At 36.9% G+C, this 25,856-nt stretch overlaps 1 protein-coding gene across 7 annotated transcripts in view; it reads left to right on the top strand.

Moving 5' to 3' along the window:
* The first annotated feature begins 371 nt into the window (after nucleotides 1-371).
* The window catches only part of LOC18446713 (alpha-N-acetylglucosaminidase), a 95,070-nt gene continuing 69,585 nt past the window's right edge, over nucleotides 372-25,856 (top strand). For 2 of the 7 annotated variants that reach the window (XR_016041986.1, XM_011629676.3), the window contains exons 1-6: nucleotides 372-746; nucleotides 5,412-5,485; nucleotides 7,132-7,343; nucleotides 9,552-9,673; nucleotides 11,656-11,741; nucleotides 21,985-22,079. Coding sequence is in view for 5 of the 7 variants with exons in the window: in XM_011629676.3 (XP_011627978.2) it covers nucleotides 540-746; nucleotides 5,412-5,485; nucleotides 7,132-7,343; nucleotides 9,552-9,673; nucleotides 11,656-11,741; nucleotides 21,985-22,079 (796 nt within the window). In the remaining 2 variants the exon portion in view is untranslated. Of the gene's footprint in view, nucleotides 747-5,411; nucleotides 5,486-7,118; nucleotides 7,344-9,551; nucleotides 9,674-11,655; nucleotides 11,742-14,827; nucleotides 14,907-21,984; nucleotides 22,080-22,668; nucleotides 22,740-25,856 lie in introns of those variants that run through there. The other 5 variants (XM_020675117.2, XM_088848776.1, XM_088848773.1 and 2 more) reach the window with 5 other exon arrangements.

Below are 25,856 nucleotides of genomic sequence, written 5' to 3'. Positions count from 1 at the left end.
GCATCTAAGAGTTTTTTTGCGATCTATTTTTTTTTAAAGGAAAATGTTTTCGTAGGGCTGCAGCCCTATCAAAATAAGTAAAGCCTCATTTAATAGCTCATCGAAAATTGTAATTCAAGCATTGAAAAACCTTTACACCGATTATCTCGACTTGAAAATTATGGTTGTGAAAAATATTAGAATTTCAAGCTAAATTTTTTTTAACAAATTATCCAGACCATCCACTTAAATTTTATTATCGGTGTTACAAACTGATTTTAGAGCCATCACCAAGATTTCCGTTATCAAACGTGATTTCCGGACGAGGATTTGAGGTGAGGATTTATTTGTTTTTCATATAGCCCAGGCCCTATAAAAACTTTCAACCCATTCTTAATTTTTGCTAGGTGTATATTATGCACCCGCGCCAGTTTCATTTTTAATTGCCGGCCTTTTCCTTGTCTCTTTCCCGCCTCCCTTCTCTTGGAATCTCTTCCCTCTTTTCACCATGATTCCTCCCTCCTATAACACTTTTCTGTCTCTGATCTCGTGGCCTAGCCATGGATTCCCTCTATGCCATTTTCCTTCTCTGCGTCTGCGTAATGGCGGCCCTGGCTTTGGCTGAAATACCTCAAATGGAGCACATATTTGAGGTTATTGAAAGGGAACGCCCCCGTCCTGCTGTCCAAGAGGCTGCAGCCAGAGGCGTTCTGAGCAGGCTTCTTCCTTCACATTCTGAGAGCTTCAAGTTTGAGATTGTATCCAAGGTTCTCACTTTTAGCAAATTATTATTTCTCTGTTTGTTGGGAATTCTTGAGGCTAAGCTGTGTGCCTGTCTGGTTTTTTGATCCTGCTTCTAAAATGTTTTAAATTTCAACTGAATGATATGCTTATAATGCAAATGTGGGAAATGGTTATGAGTTTTTTGATTATCTGCCCTGATTGTTTGCTTTCTTCTTCAAATTCAGATAACCAGTAAATTTGTGGTGTAGGTTAATTTTATTTATGCTGTATGATTATGTTTCATTTGTGGCGGTATTTTCCTCAGAAATTAGTTGATCATTAGAGTTGCTTTGAAAAACAAGATAGTGTTCTCCTGAGGTCGTTTTAGGGACAGAATGTATTTGATTCACCCTTGTTTATTTATAGAATTTCCGTAATCATTTGAGTTTGCTCTGGGAATGCGTCTTTGCATTCATTTCTGTGTTTTTGGAGAATTTTAATCCGTTATTTACAATTTCTGTGGTGACATCAATATATTGCATTCATCCTTGTGTTCTTTTGAGAACCATGGGATGATTTTTCAATGGGAAATGCCCAATTCTGGCATTCATGCCATTAATTTTTAGGGAATTTCATTCTCGAGCATGTGTTGCAGAACCTCATTTAGAATCTCTGGTGCCTTTTCTACCACCATTTCCATCTAGGTTATGTGGCTAGATGTGGTTGTGTAAAGTGAGAATGATGATTTCCTGGTGTTTCTCTTTTCCATAGCTGAAATGCCTAGAGTGCAGTTCTCAAAGGTGTTGGGCTTATTGTATTTGAATTGTGGAAACTGATAAAACACATTGCATTACTACAGAAAAATTATTGTGTATATCTCACATAAATATCGCTTTGGCAAATTGTTCCAAAAAATGCCGGGTAGCACCTAGACAACTGGGGGGTCTAGGCCGCCCAGGTTTAGAATAAGAAGCATAGGAGGGTGTCTAATCTAATTGTTTTAAGTCCAGATTCTGCTGAAAACTAAAAAATACATCTTGAGGCATATAACACATTATGAATAAATAACATATAGTCCATCCCTAGTCCATTACTCCATAATCTATACATCTCATACCATTAGTCCATACTCCATACCGTAGTCCGTACTCCATAGACTTCATGCACATAGTAAAAATAGGAAAATGTTATCCAACATTCAAAATTTTCGAATTCAGTCATCAATTCATCATCAAGAAAAGGAAAGAAGTAACACAGCCAAATGTCCATAGTCCACATACACTCCATGACTCCATATCCATAGTCCATACATACACATAAGAGGAGGAAAAGAAAAAGGAAAGAAATATAGATTTGAAGACTCAAAGAGTGTTAAGTGATCATCAAACAATAGTAGGATTAGTTGCATCGTATGCATCGGGGTCGAGCCCATCATCATTGGAATCATCTCCTTCCTCAACATAATGGTCATCCTCCTATGTTTCTTCTGAATCTACCTCTGCTTCTTCCTCTTTTGGTGCCATTCTTGTCCTTTGTAAAGAAGATCTAGTGGCCCTAGGAGGGCTGCTGTTCCTGAGGCCTCCATGACCATATCCCATATCAATCCTTCATGCCCCTTGCCCTCATCATCATCAACCAACCCCTCCATGGCATTATCCATGTTTTTTGTTCAAAGGGGGTCTCTCTTATCTCTCTTAGCAAATGTCTCCTTCAAGAATCGATTGAATTTCACATAAACTAGGTCATTGAGCCTCTTTGATTTAAGGTTGTTTCTTTTCTTCATATGAATCTATGTGAAAAATGTTAAACACATACAATGAAATCAAATGAAACTAATTAACATTACAAATTTTAAATTGGCACAATAATTAGTAATTACTAATTACTAGTACAAATTTGTAAATTATAAATTAATAAAATAAATTACCATCTCAAAAGTACTCCAATTTTGCTCATAGCTAGAGGTAGTGGTTAGGCTTAAGATTTGAATGGCCAACTTTTGTAAGTTTGGAGCACTACAATCATGTTGGCTCGACCAATTGACTGTAAATTGATTATGGATCATGATTATATGTGAAGTAATAAAAAAAAACAAATATGAAACTTGAAATTGAAGACTGGGTTAAGTATATTATTACCTTAATTAATTTTGGTCATTTGTCTCACCGTTTTTGGACTCCCAAAAGACTGCATGTGCACTTGTAACTTATTAGCTCATCAATGCATATAATGTCTTGGATACCTTGATTAGGGACTAGTAAATCCAGAGAGCTATTAAATTCTGTCATAATTGTGTCATTTGTCTGTAAATCCCTATTAGCATAATAAAAAGTTGGGTTCAAATAATAATCAGCCAATGGTCTTTAAAGCTGCCTATCCCACTTCTCATCAATAATCTTTTAAATTGACTCATAGTGCCTCACATCATTATTCAAATTATGGCTTTCTCTCTCTCATGCAACTTTACATTGCCTCATATATGAAGTCCATAGAGGGCATGTCACTGTCAACCATGCGAAGGACTTTGACGAGAAGAAAAAATACTTTAAGAGTGCCCTTCATCCGTCAAAAAATCTTAGATAAGACGATATCTCTCACCCTCTTCCCTTTCTGATCTATGGCCCACTTGTATGCTCTTCAATCATCCGAGCTTCACATTTGCCTCAACTGGACTCTCTTCGAATGTATGCTTTATAGACATATGTACCAGGTACAAATCTCGTGACCTCCGGCCTCACTATCTCCTTCTTCTTTGTAAATATGCGGATAATGTGACGGTGACGGTGTGGCTGTAAATGAAAGCTGTAACTGACCTAGCCTTTTTAACTACAATTGCAATCTCGCTCAAACCTCTAATGGCCTCAAGCATGTGAAAATGCAGTGTGTTGCATATGGTGTCCAAAACACATGAGGGTAGGCTATATGCAACAAATTAGCTGCAACAACATTAGGAGCAGCATTATCAGTGACAACCTGTATAACATGCTGCTCTTAACCTCCTTGATGCCATTCTCAAACACTTTAAATATGCAATGGGCATCATGGCTATCATCAAAGGCATCAATAGACCTAAGAAAAAGTCCCTGAAGGACAATCTACTAACAAATTCATCTGACTTTTCCTCTTATTGTCATTCCAACTATCATTCATAATAGACACCCCACTCTATATTGAGCCCATGCATCCTTTTGTGACTCCCCAATCTCCCTCATGATATTCACCTCTTTTTTCAAAAGAAGCTTTGAAAGCTCATATGGGGTTAAGAGCTTCAGCTAGGCTGAAATTGCCTCATTGCCTCTACCATGGTGTAGAAGCTACTTAGGCAAGTGGCATTGAAAGGACTTCCTGCCTCATAAAACCATCGAGCAATATACTAAGGAGTTCTCTTTCTCTCTTCCTTCTTAATTATGTTTTCGATGGTTGTTTGCTTCTTTGTTTTCTCACTTGCAACCTCAGGGTCAAGCCGGGTGGAATCCATAGGCCCCCTAATCCGATGTCTCTTAACCCCCCCCCCTGCCCCCCAGTTCAACTCTCTTTCCTTCCCCCCTAGACTAGGACATAGCAAGCTTCTTTACCTTATCACATCCTTCATCATCATTCTCATCATCATCATCATCATCATCATAATTAACACTAACCCTAGACCTTGGCTCTTCTATGCATGCCTTTCTTTCTTCTTTTTTTCTTTTTTACTATATTTGTATAATTTTTAATTTCCTCTCTAATCGCATCAAGAACTTTTTTACAAGGGGTAACATCCCCTCTGATACTGGTAAGATGTTCTTTGAACCGGTTTATTACTACTATTTGTAACCTTCTCACAATAATTGCGTCTCATGCAATTTTTATCTAAAGGATTCAAGTTATAGCCGTACTTCCAACTCGGATCGTAACTTCTATTGGAACCCGAAGACGACATCTCAAATTAATTTAAGCAATTTTTCACTAACCTCGATTGCTCGTTCTTCAAAATTCCACATTTGAAATGTTTCCCAATCTCAAAATCTTCTAGAAACCCTCTATTAGGCCTAAAAGATCTCCAAAAGTAATTTCAAACTCCAAGGGAGATATTTGGATCGATTTCTCGGAACTTTGAGAAATCATTCGATGCTATGGATATCACAAATTATCAATTTTTTGTAGTTTCTCTCTCTAAAATAATTCAATTGGGGTTTAGGTTGCATATGAACCTAAACGGCCCCCACGCTTTACTACCTTAAAATTAAAATAAAAGAGTAAAAAGTGCTCCTCCACGAGGCTGTGTTTGCCCTTGAGCGGGCGTAGGCCTTGGGCTCCCTAGGGAGCTCGCCTGGGCCATGGCGATGCGCCTAGGCCCCCCTAGCCTGCCTAAGCGCTAGGTGGGCCATTTTTTGAATCACTTCTTTGGCATGTCATTGTGGTGGCTATATTGATGCATTGTTAGGACTTGATAATTAGTGAAAGCTAATCGGTATATGGTTGCTTGTTCTCTCAACATCTTTTTGGTGCCTGGCATATATTTATTAATTAATATTTTCACTTGATATTCATTAGGTTTGGTGTGTTTTATTTAGTTTTGTTGTTATATGGTTTAAAATCTATAGAAGGATGCCATTTCCATTAATTCCCTTTAGATTATTATCTATTTATTTTTGATATAATTGGATTTTAGTATCCATCAGTAGTTCGTCAGAAAGATGATTATATTTGTTTTACTTTTTTGTGGTTAGGAGCGATGCGGTGGAAAATCCTGTTTCATTATTGGCAATTATGCCTCTAGTTTGCAACAGGCGTCGGAAATTCTGTATGTTAACTCTGGATTTAACTTTTTGGATTGTTATGGGTAGCATTACATTCCAATTATGTGCCATTTCTCTTGTAAAAATGCATGGATTATGTACCTTGTGATATTACTTGTGAAGGAGCTTTTAATCCCAGCAAAACATTGTTTTAGGAGTTTGTATGCTCATTCTTTTCCTTTGTTCAGTGTACAAATCTGTCGGCCTTTTAGGGTGTTTTTACTCTGTTTTTTTCGCTGTACGTTTGGCTTCTTAGTGTCATGCATATGTGTGTTTCATTCTTGGGTTTGGCATTGAAGGGTTTGTCCATAAAAGACTTTTTCTTTACGTGCCACCATTGCAATGTTTAAAATACTAGAGTAGAGAATCGTGGGCAAAGCGGCAATCAAGTGATTATCATAGTCCATCTTTACCGGCCCTCTTTAACAGTGTTCATAAATTTCAACTTTGGTCAGCAACAATTGCAAGATGTTCACATATTCTGGGGCCTCTGAAGCACATAGATACTTCGGTATTGGTGAAAAGTTAAATTATGAGTTTTTCTTGGCGTTTCATGACACAAAACAATATATCAATGTGGGATTTAGACTCATACAGATTTGGCAGCAATCTGCAACCACGTATCTCTCATAAGGTCACCACCCCGCGTAACAAAGTTCCAAGTCAGCAGTACCCTTAGGTATTTGTGAATTTTCTGTGAATTTTTTTTCACAACATCTAGTATGTCTCCTTAATGAATGCTAGCCACTTCTGGGAATTTGGCCTAAATTCCATCATTGAGCACAAGGGGCATCATATCCTGTGAAATGTGGGGAAATCTATGGGGTTGATGATTGTGGGTGCTCCTTTTGATAATGAGCAGGTTTTCAACTCTAGGCTCTCTGTGGGATGATATTGTCATCAAACTTGTACCACTTCATTTACTTGCTCTGATTGACCAAGTCATCCACATGGAGACTGAATCTCCCATTCCCCAAAAGACTTGTCTGTCAGTGTGGTAGAATTTGTACCATTGGAGTTTGGTGTTGTTTTACTCTCTTTGGTGTATGTTTTTCTATTTTCTTCTCTAGTGGAGTAGATATTGTTTTATTAAACTTTTCAATGCTCAACTATGTGCAAACGAGATTTTATCTTGTAATGTCATTTGTAATTGTAAATTTTTAACACCACATGCATTTCAAAGAGGAGCCATTTAAGTTCTAAGATTCTTGGAAATGTGGGTTGTTATTACACCACTAGAAATTATAGTTACCAAACTAAAATATTTAACACAACTGGCTGCCTAAACTAACTTACACTGGAAGACAATTATCTTTCATGGTCATTCCAAGTATGCCATCTAGGTCATTAGGCTTTCAACTAGTTCTTTCGTTTGGAGAACGATGTCCTTTGAAGAGGAAACATTCATTTCTCAAGATTATAGCAAAAAGAGGTGCAACATTTTTCTTGATTGCCAAAACTACAGTAAAGTAGCCTACATTGAAAATTAAACTCATTTTTTATGGTTATCTGAAGTTTTGCGCCTTTCTGTAAAGAGTTTTGGTTTGGTCATGAACATCATACCTTTCTGATGAGTTTTCATTGAGAGCTTGTTGTCTATGGTAAGTTTCCTTAATAATTTATTAACTCCTTCAAAAGTTTGCATGTATAGAATTAAAGGTACAACTGGAGTAGAGCTATCAGCTGGCCTGCATTGGTATTTAAAGCATTGGTGTGGGGCACATATCTCGTGGGACAAAACTGGAGGTGTACAGCTCGCATCTATACCTGTACCTGGTTCACTGCCTCATGTTCAATCTGCTGGTGTTTTGGTCCAGAGACCCATTCCTTGGAGTTACTACCAGAACGCTGTAACATCAAGTTGTAAGCGCCATTAATAAATTACATTTATGTTTATCTGTTTCCATCACTAATAAATCTTGAAGTTATTTCTCAAGCATCTTTATTGATCTGAACCAAATCAATGCCTTTTAAAAATGAAACCTGCTATTCAGACATGAAAAGCTGCCAACATTTTGATGGTTTTCCATTCTCGGGGGACTGGAATGTGTAAACAAAAGAGGTTTACTTCTCAATGGGTGATAACATTTTAAAGACAGAAAATTGCCCTGTTATAGATGGAATAGGAGAAAATTAAGGGAGCAAGTGGTCCTGCAATACCATGCTGTTCCTAGCTACACCCAAGTTTGCTAACCTTATCGCCACCACATTCGCTTCATGGGTACATGTGCATGATCGAAAACTCCAGAGTCAGATGGCAAACTCTTAATTTTAGGATGCCAAATTACTTTGGAACCATGGAGTCTCCTCTACTTTCAAGCCAATGTGTCACACTCAAAAAGTTCCCCCGGATGATCCCAAAACCGAGTGGGTCTGTATCCTCATTCTCTCTAGAACTACTTTCACTGTGGGACATGTGGAGTCCTGAATGACCTTGGATGGTGGCATAATATTGATGTTACAGAATAATGTTATGTTGTTCCTTATTTCTGTAGTCTAATTTCATTGAGCCTTCATTGCATTTGTTTCTTGATTAAGTGCAATACTATTATCACACCCTTTTGAGATATATTTATTGTTCTCTGTTGAAGTTATTATCATTATCCCAATTTTGGGCCTATTTGAAGTACCTAATCACCAAATTATCACCATAATCATCATCCAAGCCTTGTCCAACTATTTGTGGTCGGCTATAGGAATTCTATTATGCCATTCGACTCTATCAAGGTCCATATGCTCAGTCAGTCCATAAGTCACCATATCGCTTTCCTATCAAGGTCAATAAAACTCCGAAATTCGCCCACCTAGCTCTAATTTTATGCGCGGCATCTTCCTCAATCTTCTCCATTCTCCTGGATTGTCTACCCAAGATATCGACAATAATCTCTTTTAGTTATTTCTTAGCCATCAATCTTAACTGCTTCATCATTTCTACTCCTATTATTACTAAATTGCATTACATATATTTTGTCTTTGTCTAGCTAATTTCTTTAGATTCTAGAGCATCCTTTCAAAATTCTAACTTTTCATTGACGCCGCCTCTAATCTTATTAATCAAAACTATGTCATCCACGAATAGCATACACCATGATACCTCATGCTATAGATGCCTAGTTAACTCCTCCATAACCAAAATAAAGAGATAGGGGCTCAACACTAACCCTTGATACAAGCCTAATATCACTGGAAACTTACTTGTCTCTCTACTAGTGATCCTCACACTAGTTAGTGCTCCCTTGTACATATCTCACCATGTCAATATATGCCCTAGAGACTCCTTTATTGTCCAACACCAACCAAATTGACTCTCTAGGTACCCGCTGGTATGTTTCTCTAAATCAATAAAGGCCACATGGAGGTCTCTTCCCTTCTCCCTAAACATCTCAGTCAGTTGTTTAAGTAGGAAAATAGCTTCAATTGTTGACCTCCCTAGCATAAAACCAATTTTTTGTCCAAAAAAGTTATTAAAATTTGACTAGGAAAAGTTTCCCTATCATTGGAAAACCATTGGTCTACTTCCACATTAAACATAGGACAACACTTATAGGAGATGAGTATTGCAAGAATGTTTGTAAGGGAGAGGGACCATGGCCCCATGGAAAAAAGGGCCAGGATTATAGACACATACGGTATTGATACTATGTTTAAAATTTCTAATTGAATAGAAATCATTCTTACTTCTTTAAAGTTGAGGTAAATATGACCTTAACAAAGCCAGGAACATGTGGAAGAGACATATAAACTCTTTTTTTTTTGGATGGAAGTTAACTTAAGAGGCATATAAACTCTTGATAACTAATTATTACAAACATAAGAAAACAATAAATGGAAACAGTCAACTAATTGGGACATCATGTATTTGGTGGTCCAAGCCGTCTTTTTTACTGTCCACTGTTGGAGCAATGTTGATTATGTTGAGGTAAACACTTTGTTAAATCTTCTAGATGAGAGTGTGTAATGGTTTTAATGCACTCCTTCCTTTCATTTCAAAATTTATTTCTTCTTGAGTACTTACAGGGCCTTCAATTCCTCACTCATTCTTGTTGTATTATGTTTGCATTAATTTTCAAGATTCGTTTGCATGGTGGGACTGGAAAAGATGGGAGAAGGAAATTGATTGGATGGCACTTCAGGGAGTCAATTTGCCTCTGGCATTTAATGGGCAGGAAGCACTTTGGCAAAAGGTTTTCCAGGTAAATTTATTGTTGGTGGTCTACTAGCTTGACTAAAAACTCCTTAAGTTTGTTTTTGTCGATTATTATGTAACAATTCCAATGTGGCCACAAAGAGTAATATTTTTCTTTGCCTTTGTGTGGTAACTTGTTAGATGAACTTCAGATACTTTTGGGGGACATCTTATTGGGAATTTGAATTTCCTTTTTAATGTGTTATTCATGTCAATGTGCCTTGTCCCTGGCAAGAGTGCCCTTCAAAATTCAATAATTGCATCAAAGAGAGAAGTGTTGCAGATAAGAGATGAACGTTTTTACTGTTTGACTTATTAGTGAAGTTTAACTTGTGTCTGATGATCAAAAGTTTTTCAAGGCAGGTGAACAACACATAGCATTGCGATTAAAGTTGTAATCTGATGCAAACCAGTAAGACAAAAAAAAAAAAAAATGCAAGTATAGCTAACGCAATCAGTTATCTTTTTAATTAGATTCAATGTTCCTCACTGTATTTTCAGGCAACATATGAAACTTCTTATAGACTCCACAAGATGCTTCTAAAGATCCCTGACCAAATCCCCATGATTGAAAGACCCAAGATACCTAAAAACCTTAAAGCATTTATTGAAATAGGCATGTCATAGGAAATATACAAAACTGAACCCCAAACCCTAAATAAAGACCATTAATCTTCTGACAATTTTACCCCAAATACTCTAGAACAAAGAAAATGCTTCACTATTAAAAAATGAACCCATCATTCTCTCCTGGTTGTGAGGACAATTGTAAAGTCCATATATTCAGAGCTGGGCAATTGTAAATTCCCATATCTTATTTAATACAAATTACAGTCCATGTTATACCAAAACGCAACCGCCCCCCGCCTTCCAAAAAAAAAGAAACAAATTCCATCATTCTCCCCTAGTTGCAATAAACTCAATCACGGTGGGTTTTCTTTAACAAACTGCCACAACAAATAGTCTTCTACCTTTCACAAGTCGGCTTCCAAAACCCACGAACTTTGAAAGGTTTTCCTTCCTATTGCACTAGATATCGCTGATAAGAGCCCCCTCCTACTGAGATATCCTGAACATCAAGGATTTGGTTGACTTTCTCTTTGTCTTCTTTGGCAATTGATGAAGCCCATTCTCCATGAGCCCCCCGACTATGACGTTTCCTTCCTACTGTCACGAAATCTTGGTAATTTTGTGGTGATTGGAGACTGCTCTGATAGCAGATGATGTGAACCAGGAAGTGAGAAGAATAGTGGTCATGTAGCTAGCGACCTTTAGTGAAGATGTGATGTTTGTAATCATAAATATATTGAGCTGTTTGTGATAGGATAACAGCTTAGTATCTGATAAATGGCTGGTAGTGAGTCATAGAAGGTTCCTTCCTAAGCCAAGCACCTTAATCATTCTGTATGTACAATAAAACCTAATAATGGCATAGAGAGGACTAACCTGAAGCTAATAAAAATGTGCGAGATTTGGAGATGATGTCTGCCATCTGTGACATTCTTTAGTTGCATATTCACTGTCTTACTGTTAGTATGGTGATAATGTTTTATCACTCCTAGGAACATTTATGATGCTGAAAGTTTAACATCATCTAACATACAGATATACTGAGCTTTATTGAGGCCCATCCAGAAAATGACTTTTGCTGCTGTGTGCATATCATCAGATCAGTTGTACTTTTTCTTTTAGTGACGTTCTTGTCTTGTAAGTTTGGAGCATGGAGTGCTAACCTAAATGATTGGCTGAAGTCTGAACTGTTTTGTATAATTGCAAAATAATCCTAGGATTTTAATGAGATGATGTAGTAATGAGTTTTCATTCATGTTTCATATTTCTATTTGACTGTTGGGGGAAGATCGTTAATGGTTTTGAAGTTGAATCTGCATTTTCTGAAGTTCTTGGTTCTACTACATAAGAATTGTTTATCTTCACATTGTGAACCCCTGCCATATCAAGCACTTATTTATGTTGGCAATGTGGTTACAGAAATTGAATATTTCTAGCACGGATTTGAATGATTTCTTTGGGGGGCCGGGGTTTCTGGCATGGGCACGTATGGCGAATTTGCACAGGTGAGACAAAAACTTTGTTGAAAAGTAGTTCATCTTTTTCTCCTGTTTTATGCCTGGATTCAGTCCCTGTCTGAACAGTGTGATGCACATATATAGTCAATTTTCACTGCAACTTGTACTTAAATTTTTTGAGAGCAACTATGTAGTCTAGATGTATGTGCTGTCAAGGTGATACTATGTAGTTATTGAAGATTTGATCTCTTAACAATAATTGAAAATGCTTTGGTTTTGGAGCTGTGTGGTAAACTGGTAATAGTAGAAATGAAAGGAGCTTTATGATGTTGACTTTATGAAATGACTCTAAAAGTGAATATCTTCAAATTATGGCATCCTTTAATGTTAGCCCGGTAGGTTGATTGCAAGGGATGTCAAGAGGTGGCACACTTAGAAATGAAGGAATTATGGTTGTAATTCAACAAAATAGAGGCAGTGAAAGTGGATACTCTTTGTAGGTTTAAGGTTGCCTCCTTTCTACCTTGAAAATCAAGGTAAGTGAATGAGAATTTCCAAGCCTAAAGATACCCTACTCGTAGATTAGAATCTGATTTTTGCACAAATATGAGTTCATATTAGATGCTAATATCATCTAGATTCTCAAATTTCTCTTGGTATTTGGTTATATGCGTCTTACACTTATCCAATGTCCATGTATTCGTATGCTTGAAAATTGCATTTTAACTTCAACCAAATCGGGAAAAGGGCTGGGATCATGGTGGTAGCACCCCCATTCCCTAGTCACCACATTGTGGTTTCCATTTCTACTAACACTTTCAAAAACTTCAACCAAATAAGAAAGAATTAAAATTTTAGAGCTTGTCAAATTCACCCGTTTTGGGCTTTTGTTTATACAAACTATGCAAATTCATCCGAGTGCACTTGTAAATGCTCTGTTAATTACATCTAGTTGAAAAGTTTGAAAGTAGAACCTCCGGTTTTGTGAATAAATGCAATTATAGTAATCATATTGAAGTTAAATTAAATAAATGGGCTTAAATTGCCAAAAATTATTTTCTTGTTGCCTGGTTCTTTCCTTCAAAGACCTTGTTGGGGTTTGTGGCCTCTAAAGGCTGTGAGTGCATGTAATTAATATTTATAATGGATAAACACTTCAGTGGGAGTGTGTGATGTGTTGATTGACCAATGGTTAGGCGGTCTATGACCCTAGTCATGTCCAAAACCCCTACTCTTAGACATGTGGCACTTCCCGAAAAGGGTTATTTCTTATTGAGGTCGGAGAGATGCTTGGGGATGGATTGAACACTAGGAGAGTTGTGTGGTGTTCTGTGTGCAGATGTAAGCTTGTGACAGTAAGGGCTAAATCTTTAGCAAACTTCCTCACGCATGTACATATAACAGCCGCACTACTAAGAAGTAACCCTTGAAAGGGATAACTGTAGTAGCATGTGCTTAGCTTGCTCTTAAAGGGGGGGAACTGTAATCTACAACTTCGGACTGTGGTTCCACTATTTATTGCCCAGCCTTAACATGCCAATCATGAGCTCCAGCATAAGACTGTAGGTCATGGGTTTCGTTGGGTATGTTTGAGAAGACAATAGTGGATCATGATCACTGGGTTGGGTAGAGTTCTCTTATAGTCAGTTATTTTGACCTATTCGTACAAGTCCACTTTTAGATATGTTACTTTCAGCATTAGAAATGTTTATGTGAATTTTAGAATTTTTTAGAATTTTTAAAATTATTTTGCTGTATAGTGTCTAAAAAGGGCATTTCTAAAATTTTGTTGATATGGGAGGGCACATGTGGGGCCTTTAGATCCGGCCCCACATGTTTGCCACACGACATGGGTGGGGCGTCGACCCATGGTGGGCTCACACGTCCCACATGGGGTGGCACAGCCCCCTCTTCTCTCTTATCTTCGATTATGTCTTAATTAAAGATGCTTTAAGTTGGTTAAAGATAATCTTTTAAAAAGAAAGATTATGTACTTATTTTATTGGGAGTTATTTTGAGATAGATTTAACTAAGATATTTTATTTTTGAATTTTGACTTCCTATAATTTTAAAGAGATAAATAAGGAGGTTCTAGTAGGTTTTTAGTTTGGTCTATTCCTAATTAGACTAGAAGTGGTTTGGGTCAAATATTAAGAGGATAAAGCTCCTAATATTCCTTCCTAAATCATGACGGTTGATTTATAGGATGGGTTCACATTTATTTCTTTCACACCTCACAAATTTCCTAAATTCCTATTGGTCAAGGTGAGTCATTGGATAGGCATTATACCTAAAGGGGTCTTGAGACCTCTATAAGGAGATGAGCCCCCACTCTGAAAACACACAATTCTTGTTCTTATCACTCTCCTCTCTCTCTCTCTCTCTCTCTCTCCTCTACGCCACAAAAATTCTCTATCATCTCTTGTTTTTATCATTCTCCTCTCTCTCTAGGTGGCATGCCACCCTATAGGAAATTAAAAGGAGGTGGCACGCCAACCCTAATTAGGGTTTCATTGTAGCGAGGGGTACACAGCTTGGAAAGGGATGTGCGTTCATGGGATGCTTATTTCGTTCTATAGGTGTTTTCTAACAAACCGTAATTGTCTTTTATGCTCTCTAAAACCCTAGTTTAAGAGTATTGCCAAAGTAAGCTTCCCGGTTCTGAAAATTCAGCAATCCCAATAGGATTGAAGTATGCCATCAGTCAGGAAATCGGGTGTGTGGTGTATTAAGTTCTATTGGGGTGACCCTAGGTATAATCTAGTAAGTCATCCTAGCTCTTTTATTTTCAGTCTTAGTTGCATATTTCTTATGTATTTTGAGGAAGATTATTTTTGCTTAAATTGACAGTAGAAGCTTGGTTTTTAGCCTTTGGATTGTATCTACTTATTTTGGTAATAGAAGAAAAGGTCCTTGGTTATATTTAGGGTTTCAATTTTCATTTACAATAGTGTATTGTGGCACTTGTAAGTGGAATTCAGATTCAATAATAAAGAAAATAAATTTTCTTGATCTTATAGCCTTGAATTCCACGTGACCATATCTTTCATTTTTTCTCTGGCATGAGAACTCATGTTTGTCTTCTTTGTATTATGTTTCTTTGTGAAAATTATCCTTTTTTGACAAAATTTCAGAAGTCAAATATGGTGGGAATGGTTGACAAGGTGGTTAAGACGGAGCAAGGGCTTCTTGCCCAGCCACCAAAGACGTGAGGTAATCCCTTTAAGACATCTGCCCTGACGCTTGAAACATGTTTTAGATAGTTGAGACATAATTGTCATCATTTTTGTGCTGTCCTGTTTAATTGAGGTGTCTTTATATGATAAAAGCTGTTCTCGCAACTTTTGACCGGGGTTAAGGCCAAAGGCTTTGTTTTAATTAGAAGTTAAGTATATGTTGGTTTGTGGCCTTTAAAGGGCATGAGAGCATGTATATATATATATATATATATATATATATATATATATATATATATATATATATATATATATATATATATATATATATATATATATATATATCTATAGGGAATGGATGCTGTCAGCCCACGGGCTGACCGCTACAGTATCAGCCAATGGCCCAGATTGAATCTGGGCCGATCAGACAGTTACAACCTTATTTCGTATTTGAATTTTAATTTTTTTTTTTCTACAAATCCAAATCACTTAAAACTTTAGACGTAGATTCTACTCATCAAGACGCACCTAATAAAAATATTAAAAGAATAATTCGAAAAATATAAATTGATCAAAATACCCTCAAAAAGTTTTAGGGGTATTTTGGTCAATTTATATTTTTGAATTATTTTTTTAATATTTTATTAGATTCTAATATTTTTTAAGAATAGACGCTCAAAATTTCAAGTGATTTTGATTTGTATAAAAAAAAATGAAAATTTAAATACGAAATGAGGTCGTGACCATTGGATTGGGCCCAGATTCAATCTGAGCCATTAGCTGACACTGTAGCTATCAGCCCGTGGGTTGACAGGATCTTTTCCCATATATATATATATATATATATATAGAAAACTCTTAAAAAGCCCTATAGGCGAAATTGAATAGTGTTTTTGATAGTGGATACAAAGACTAGAGCAAATTTTCAAGCCGAAAAACAAGGTAAAATGGACACCTTCAACAAGCCACATGCTAAAAACCAAGCTAAGTGAATAAGTTACAATCCTTTAAATAACAATTACAACCATTTCTAGCCTTGTATAACCACTGTAGATAAACTTAAATACCAACCCCTTATGGGGCAATTATATATAAAGCAAGACTAGCTTATGAATTACACTTTCATTACACCAATTACATAGACTATGTCCCAAAGAAGCTTAAATACATTATGCTACTAATCTAAAAACAATTCTAAGGAATAAAATCAACTAAACAAGGAATTAGAATGCTAAATTAAAATAGGGAAGCCATGTTTCGAACCCCTTGTGTTGGAGCTACGCAATCGGGCCCTATAAAGACTTAATTTTGTCCCTTCGGATTGTACAAAAGTGGTTCATTCTTGCAAGAGTGTCTAATCCAAATGGGAAGCAATTACACACCTTAAAATCACTTCTTAAGATCTCAACACACTGACATTATCATCCAAAACAGAATGTAAAAAGTTTGAATCTAATCGGATAAAGATCAAGAGAGTTATGGTTAAACTACACACGGTGGTCCCTCGGACCACCAAAACAGTCTTGTATGAAAAGATTATGAACCCCCATAGGTAAAAACGTGATGAAAAAGTTTTGGCAATTGAGTGACATTCTGAGACTAAATTATTTGATGGATTTGAAGCAAAGTAATCAATGAATACTATGCATGATCATGGATTCTCATGCATATAGGCTATAACTCATGAAGGGCCACACTATGAATAAGCATGATGAAAAAGATGATCAAATGGGGATTCTACAATCAATGAAACTGTTATAAATTCAAAACTCCAGCAACTATAGATGCCAAGAATATGATCTTATAAGAAAACAAAATTCAATAGAGTTTACCTTGATATATGCACACTATGGACTTAAGTATAAGAAAGGAGGACTACTATCAAGATCACCATTGATGGAACTTTAAAAGCTCTCTCTCTTCAATTCTCTCTCATAAACCTTAGAAGAAGGAGGGGAGCAACAATTTTCCAAAATGGTTCAAGAGTTGAGATAGTTAGGGTTTGAGATCTCATGATGTGCTTTTATAACATGGGTGTAACCTTGAACTTAATCAACACCTTTGATGCACTAATCCAAAGGCACATGAGAGACTAATGAATCTAGCCACCCATCCCCATCCAACCACTAGGATGAAAGGATGGGATTTCACACCATTATCACTCACACTAACCTTAAGTTATGCCATTTTATCATTTTGTCTTTGGCCCATGTTTTCATCCAATTGTATCTAGTATGGCTATACAAAAATACCCGTAGTTTTTTTTAATAATGTATTGGAGTAGATAACCACAAAGGCTAAAGGGACAAGAAGTAATTGGCAAAGCTCACACATGTGGAGATATTCTACTTCGTCAAAGCCAATCACTTTGTAGATCTAAAATTTCGAACCAATCAATTTAAAGATAATGTCCCCTTCACATGTGAGTGAAGATATTTTGCAACTCAAATTTGAAAATGCATTTCTCTTTAATATCAAATAAATAAATAAATTAAACTTCACACATGCCATGCATGACCCATGTGTGAGTTAATTAAGACATGTGATAAAAAGGGGGCCTTAATTTATAACATTGTATAACAAAATATAACAATATATAACAAGACACCATAACACAACCTCTTATAAAACAAGCAACCAAATGCCAATCTAGTCCCCCATCTAGGGATCAGCGCCCAGCTAGGCGGTGATTCTAGAGTGAGGTGTGGGGTGCCACGTGGCAGCCCTATGACGACTCGGACGCCACATGGCATTACCAGGTCAGGACTAAAGTGGAATTTGAGTCAAATAATTTGAAAGCCCTCTTTTTTTAGCAAATAAAATTCTAAAAAATTCACATTAAATATTTAAAGTATTTTTGAGCAATTATTAGGTTTTTCTCATCATTATAAAATCAGACAAAAGGTATAGTGAGATCTCAGGCTAATAACTATAGGTGTCGGAGTATTCCATTGGGCTAGTCCCGAATGATGTTCCGCTGAGTCTCAGATCAACCCAATAGACCTATGTTCTACAGTCTAAAGCAGAGACACATAATTGGCCATATCAAAGCCGCTGAGCTAGAACTTTCGATCATTCGTCTCTCTATGGATTAGAGGTGTACCCCTGTGGGTCATGATCTAACTCAATTACAGGAGTCCTCTCAAAGCACACGTACATTGACTCTTCCAAACTCGGATAACGCATTTGGAAGAGTGGCTTCCCGTACGAAATGAAAATGCCCATGCCATGTAATGGTCTTGTATCAGGATACCGACTTATGTCCCATAAGTCTGGACCAGACCATACAGGGTGAATACTCAATAAGTACTCGAGTTCTATTTTCTCGTTTGGATTTTCCAAGCCCTGGCCGATTGCAGCTAAACATGAGCTATAAAATCCTGACTAGGAGGTGACCTTCACACCTCATTGAGAAATTGCTTTCTCAACACGTGAACTCTCGATGCCTCATGCGTACTCGGGGTAAAGAATCTGGGCTCCATTTTGTAGGATGCCAAGATTTCAATCTCCCAATCGCTCCCACTGAATGAGAGACTATTGGAATTTAGGCCTTGATAGGCCATATTTCCAACAGTTTTGCCCCGCCACGGATATGCCATGTCTGTGTCGGTTTTGCCTTAAAAACCGTCATGGATCTACGGGAGCCGTGGCGATTTTTCGTGTTTTTTTGCGTGACAAAACACCACCACGGATATGCTATGTTCATTGCGGTAGCGCAACAGACATAGTAGGTTCGTTGCGGTCTTTTAATCCATGTTGTCCAAAAAAATTGGACGGCACCGAGCCTATGGGTGAAAACATTGTTCATTTTTGCCCATAGACGTTGCGTAGTGGCTTCTTTTCTATATATATATATTATAGTGGATTATGCGCTTCTACGGGCGTATTTGTATTAACTGACTGACCTAGGGTTAGGTGGCCTATGGCCTTAGTCATGTCCAAAAACTTACCCCTAGGTAGATTGCACTATTGAAAAGGGTTTTTAGAGGGTCATCCCTTGTTAAGGTCGACGAGGTTTCTCGGGATGGTTTGTAGGTTAGGAGAGCTTCGTGTTCTGCTGTGTTCAGATGTAGGCCTCTGGGAGCACGGGCTAAATGTAGACTCCCCCTCCTAAAAATTCCGGCTAATGTGACTCCCATAAATCATAATTTTACGCCCTAGGGACCACAACAGCCTAGTAGACCCTAGATTACCATGTTTTGTAGTCCAGATGCCTTAATCACCTAAAACCTATCTAATACCCCAAATTTGTCATCTTAGGCACCTTTGAGCTTAATAAACATAAAAAACCAACCCGGATGCCAGTCTGATATGCAAAAACCTAAAAATTGATACCCTATTGTCCTAGCCAAGTAGACCTCACAAAAATGCTAAAATTGGAGCAAACTTGGTTCCATATTGTAGAGGAGGTCGTAAGCTTTCCAACGGTCCAAGAATCGCTCAAATTTGACATACTACTTGAAAGTTATCGCCTGAATCTAATTGTTTACCAAAAGTTTCAGAATGGTCCTTGCAGAAATCCTAGAATGCCCCAGAATTTTCAAGAAGCTTCGTGTGGGCCTGTTGTGGCAGTTTTGGCTATCTGATAAGCCCAATTTTTTGGCTATCTGATAAGCCCAATTTTCCTTAGGATAATTAGAAATATTTTTACAATAAATAAAACCAATTTTTAGAATTTTTCAGAATTACCCTTGACGTACTCCTATTTAAACTCCCTCAGAAAATAACAAAAAATCATTCGGAAAATACAACAAAAATCTGAAAATTTCCAATAAATTAGAGAAAAATCCTAGATACCCAAAGCCTTCGATAAATCCTTAGAAAATAGGAAAAACCTAGAAAAAATAAAATCAAAACCCTATATAATAGAAACCATAGCTTTTCCTATCCCAAACCCTAGAGTTCTTAGGAATTTAGGAGCCTAGGTCAAATCACCCTAATTTCCTCAAAATCCGAGCCATAAAGCTTCTTAAACATCAATCTCTCTTGCGAAAATCATCCAAGCAAGGAGAAGCAGTGCAAAGTGCCCTGATACTCGGGGTTTCGGGTCCGAGGTAAGTCTCTCGAACTGTTCTTTAATTTTTTATTTGTTTTCTGTATTTTTTACTTTATTTTATATTTTCTGGTTTAGCTTATAATTTTAGCTTTTAAAATTTAATAGGTGTAGAATTTCAGCTGGCCGTGCCTGCATATCCAAAGTTGTTAGATTTCTTAGATTTGTAATAGTTTTGGGTCTGTAATTTGACCGGTCCTACTTCTCTATTTATCTGTAATATTTAACTTGTTTGGCACAAATTTGAGGGGATCTCACGCTTGATCAGCTCAGACTTGCGCATAAACACTAAAAACCTCACCAAACTTGCCACTGCATTACTGGAAAGCAACCCTGAAAAGGGATACATGTACATATGCATAGAGAGAGTCCCCCTTTGTACTATTGTGATGTGTATGACTTTCTCTTAAGGGGGGGAACCTAGAATCCACATTTGAGGATTGTGGTTCCACTATTTGTTGGCCAGATTTGATGAGCCAATGAAGAGCGCCTGCGTTAGACTGTGGGCCATGGGTCTCGTTGGGTTGATTTGAGAAGATAATCGAGAATCATAGTTTTTGGGTCGGTTGGAGTGCCTTGACAGTCACTTATCTTGACCCGTTGGTACGGTCCACTTCTATATATTTTGTTTCAAAGTAATAATTATTTTTGTGATTTTTAGAAATTTTCAGAAATTTAAAATTCAGCAGGAAAAACCCTTAAAAGGGCATTTATGAAATTATGGTTGTGCAGAGGGCACGTGTGGGGCCCTTGTATCCGGCCCAGATATGTACAACACCACATGGGTGAGGGATAGAACCCATGGGGGCCACACATGCACACACACATGGGATGTCATGCCCCCCTTGAAAGAAGTAGTTATGTGGAATTCAAAGGAATAGAATAAAAAATTTTCTTTATTTCGTTCATTAATATATCTGAATTCCACCTACAAGTTCTATAATACACTGCTGTAAACGGAAAATAAACCCCAAATACAACCTAGGATCTTGTTTTTTGCTATCAAATTGAACAGACACAATCCAAGAATGAAAACAAAGTTCCACCAACAATTTTAGTACAAATAATGTTCTTAGAAATTCAAATAAATTACTAAATAATGACTGAAAATAAAAGAAAACTGCTAGGAAGACTGACTTGAACTTCCGAGGGTCACCTTAATAATACTTAAGATGTCCCACACCTGATTTCCTTGTTAATGGCGTACTCTAATCCTATTGACCTTGCTGACTTTTTTGAGCCGGGAAGCCTCCTTAGCCAATACCTCACAAAACTAGGGTTTTAGAGAGCATAAACACAATTAGGATTTCTAGACCCCTTTATAAACCTATAGGGCATGCCACTACATGACACCTCCCCTTAAAACTAATTAGGGTTAGGATTACGTCCCTTTTGAAACCCTAAGGTTAGATGTGCTTACCCTTAAGCCTTTTAGGGTAGCGTGCCACCTAGAAAGAGAGGAGAGAGAGATAGCTAGAGAGATGAGAGAGAGAGAGAGAAAGAGAGTATAGAGTTGTGCGTAGAGAATGAGGGGGGCTCCCTCCTTATGTAGTCCTCAAGGGCCCCTAGGTATGCCTATCCAATTGTGATTCACTATGACCAATAGGAATTTAGGAAATTTATGAGGTGAGAGGATTAAATTTGAGCCATTCATCCCATGAATTAGCGATCATGATTTAGAGAGGAATATTATGAACATTATCCCCTGAATCTTTGATCCATATCCACTTCTAGCCAAATTATGATAAGACCAATCTAAATAACCTTCTAGAACTTTCTTTATCTCTTTTATAAAGGAAATAAAAAATTAAAATATTTTGGTCAACCATATTAGTGGTGCACATTGTATTCTTGCGGTAAAGTAGTAGTCAAGATCAATTGTGTTTATTTTATTAACCATGAAAGATATTTACCTTGCTTGATACTTGCTTGTTCTCTTAATTTTAAACAATAAGTCCTACTTGCCTATGGCTGAAAATACTCTACAGATATGTATCTTGTAACTGTTGCTTATTATCATTCGCCACTTTGACTTCAAACTTATGATTTTTTTTTGTACTAGATGGGGAGGACCACTACCACAAAGTTGGCATGACCAGCAATTGATTCTACAAAAGAAAATACTTGCTAGAATGCATAATCTTGGAATGACTCCAGGTATTGGATGTAATTTGGAATTTATTTCTTTCTTCAGAGTAGCTATGTCTCACAATTTATGCTCCTCTTTTGGGAATAACTTTTGAAAAAAAAAATGGCCGATGTTGATTATAGAATATAATGGTCTCACCTGTAGCGGATGCGCATCTTTGTTTTAAAAATTTTGCCAACTAATTTGTTGGAATATGTTCCATCAATTGTATTTGCCATTCATTTTTGCTTGTGATCTTCTCATCATTCATTTGTTTTCTCCTACTGTTTTTTGACATGGGTGAATGAATACTCTCTTTCTATTATAAGTAAATCTCCGAATAGTTGTTTCATTCAATTTTCATCAACACATTTTTCTTTTAATTTTTTTTTTTTTTTTTTGCATCTTTTATTGTATGAGTTTGCTCAAATAGCACACTCTTCAGTTCATTTGATAGCTGAATTGAAGTTTGCTATATTTATTATAACAGTAGTACCAAATAGTTCATCACAAGGGAAACTGGAATTTAAAGTAAAAGTTATAGTTCCAATTGTTGAAGCTAAATTATGGACTGACTTTTCTCCCTGATAATTTAACTTAAATGATACCTTTTTTCAGGTTTTCCAATCGTCCTGTAATCATGTTGATGTATAACAGAGAGAAAAGAAAGAGAAATAGCTCACAATCAGGTAGAAAATATGGGATTTCAACTGTGAATCATAGACAGTGGGTTGAAGCCAACAAAGCCTAGGTTCAATGGCTTGTATGAGGGTCCAAATGCACTCCAAAATGGGAACTAAGTTCCTGATTTATGGAATTTTACAGCAAAAACATTGATTCCCAGCAAGATAAAGACTCCCTCTTTAATTAGACTTGGCTTGGGCTTAACTCAAAGCTCTCTTAAATTTCCTAGGAACATTAATGGACGTCACTCCATTTCTCAAAAAAAAAAAAAACATTATTGGACTTTTCTCTTTCACAAGTTATGCAAAATGCCTTTTCCCAAGCCATGCGCAATTAAAGTTTCTAGGCATATTAATGGACACTATCCCCATGCACAATACCACTGCCCATTCAAAATTTTAAATCCGAATTGTAACCTTTCCCTCCTAAAATTTTCCTCTGCTCAAAACTTAAATGGAACCCCCTAGATTCTCTTTAAATTCCAGAAAAATCCATTACGGAGAAAAATACCCAAAATTCCGCTGCAAAAACTACAGAACTTTTTATTTTCTTTAGCACATGTGACATAGGTTCTTCCAAAATTATTGTTTTTTGGGCACCGAGTTGCTCTCCTGGTCTGTAAAAGTGTGATATTTCTTCTGTACTTCGAAATGCATTAAAAGGAATTGGTTCCAATACAATGAGACATTCCATGGATTCCAAGGTTTAATTTTGATAGCTTCTGGGTTGTTTCTCCATAGAGTAGCTTTGCCTTTTCTTCTACAAAAGCTATCTATCTACAAAAACTATCTATTATTTATTTATTTATTTATTTCTCTCTTGCTGAAATCATGAAAGAGCTGGGGTGTGAGGTTTTTACTTTTCATTGCACTTTTCTTATTAAATTTTAGGGGAACCTTTGAATTCTTAATAATTTTAAAGTGAAATTGAGATTGAAGTTTCCCATATTTACTCTGTTCCATCACTTTGTGTCTATAGAGGTCTGGGATTGCATAAAAGGAGACATAGAAAGGCAGTTTGATCCCTGTTTTGGATGTCTTGTTGAATAAAAGATGGGGAGTATTTGTGTTAGGAATAGCCGCTCTTGCAATCCAGCAATGCAGAATGATTTGAATTGCAACCTTTTTTCAAACAATATGGATGCATTGCCAGTGGCTAGTCCTTGGCCGAATAGCATGGCCACTCTGATGATTTATGTACAAGCACCTCCAAACTGCATGTCCTCTCCGCCCCCCCTAGGCTTCACCTATGCCTTACCTGATGCAGGCATCATTTGAAAAGCATGAGTTTTCAATCTTGTGTCTGATCGTGGTGATTCCAATTGCATGTTGAAGATCCTTCAATTATCTCTAGGCTATTTCTAGTCATTTTTCATAATATTGATATTTTCAGCATCCAATTTTGGTTTAAAGCGTAGTTGTAAAAATAGTGGTGAATCGGGAGTTATTAGGGTTTTTGTTAATTCATAAACAAGTGGTTACTTAGAAAATTGTCTTAGTTTTTTGTGTAAGATTTATATATTTTCTATTTTCAATGTATTCTTAGGATTTTCTTTCTATAATTAGTGGATGCATGGAGGGGTTTATAGCGACTTTTGGGTTTCTAATGTATGGGGACTTGGTTGGGGGTGTTTTAGGTTTGATGTTCTTTTGTTGGTGTTGAAGTTAAGGTTTAGGATTTTTTTGGCTTATATAATGGGTGTTATGGGTCCATTGTAGATACTTTGAGTTATTATTGTATTCGTGTGAGAACTTTTGAGTTTTTGAGCTCCTTCCAGTTTTGTTGCGGTCTCCATGTTATGAGAATGCTAGATGACAAGGATCTAAACAAAGTGAGTGATAGTAAACCCATATCTAAGGTATCACGCATGAGTCTTTTCTCTATTCAATATGTTTATCAAGGAAGTCTTCACAACGGCTTTGCATTGGTTATCAAAGATCAATTATTACCAACCCCCACGCAATGGGCTTTGCCCTTTATGAAACCATAGAAAAATTTGATAGTAGAAAACAAGTTATGGTATTGCAAGGGAAGTTGAGGGAAAAGTTGTATTTGGCTTCTCGATGTTGGCAAACTTACGGTATGATGATTAGTTGGACATTTGTTTGAGCTTAAGATCCTTGAGATCAACCCCAGAATAGGCTACTGCTAAATTAGGATAGCATTGAATGACAAATGGAAGATGCCATTTAAGACTAAAGAGGGTTCCAAAAAGTTAACTACAGAAACTTGAAGAAGAGAAGAAATGCCTTTTGGCATGGTGGTTCAAGGTGGCAAAGCCACAAGTTGACATCCTGAGTTCTATTCCTAATCCATTGGCATGTCAGAAAAGAAAATAGATACTTGATGAAGAGATGCTGAAGAAATTTATGGTTGGAAAGTCAAAGACATTCTTTTTAGGGAGTGGGAAATGATGAAGTTTGAAAATCACATTCTTTTGTTGTTATTTGTTGGGTATATTTTCCACAAACTAAGGGTAGTTTAGGAAGAGAGTATTAGTACGTTTCACTTATTTCCCTGTGTACTATTTCTTTTAGTAGATACTTTGCTGATTTTAGATTTCTAATTGTGTGGGACTTGGTGAAGAGTTGCTAGAAGCATCTTGACATAGGAATGGGATTTGGAAAGGGTCTTGTGCGTGGGCTGAAATCATAATGATGAAAGTTGAATTACTAAGGTATTTGACTATTTGTGTAAGAACATTTGTGTTCTTGAGGTCAATAGTGCTGGACTAGAGATCCGACAGTTGAAGAGAACCTCAAGGCCTGAGTTACCCAATTGATGGTGGACTTGATTCCAAGGTTGGTTTAACTAATGGATTTGGTGATCCATCAAGCTGCAAACCCTGGAGGAATGTTGGATGAGTATGAAGATCATGGGATTTGGCCAGCTACCCTACATCTCAAGGATATTTTTTTAAACTTCAAAAGAGAATCTTCTTGTTGGTGCCTATTCTGATTGTGAGTTTGGCTAACGATAAAATACTTTGTATATAGAGAACTATTTGAGGAGAGGTTTATAATGCCTATATCGGAAACAAGAGTTTTGTGGACTTAGTTTCTCAACTTATGGAGATGCTGTCCATTCAACAGCGGGTTGTGGTAGTACAAAAGATCTGGAAA

The sequence above is a fragment of the Amborella trichopoda genome, chromosome 10, assembly GCF_054954075.1.
Source record: "Amborella trichopoda isolate Santa Cruz 75 chromosome 10, AtrichopodaSantaCruz75HAP2 v2.0, whole genome shotgun sequence".
NCBI classification, from domain to species: domain Eukaryota; kingdom Viridiplantae; phylum Streptophyta; class Magnoliopsida; order Amborellales; family Amborellaceae; genus Amborella; species Amborella trichopoda.
Note: the sequence above shows the minus strand (reverse complement) of the source record. Positions and strands in the feature narration are given on the sequence as shown.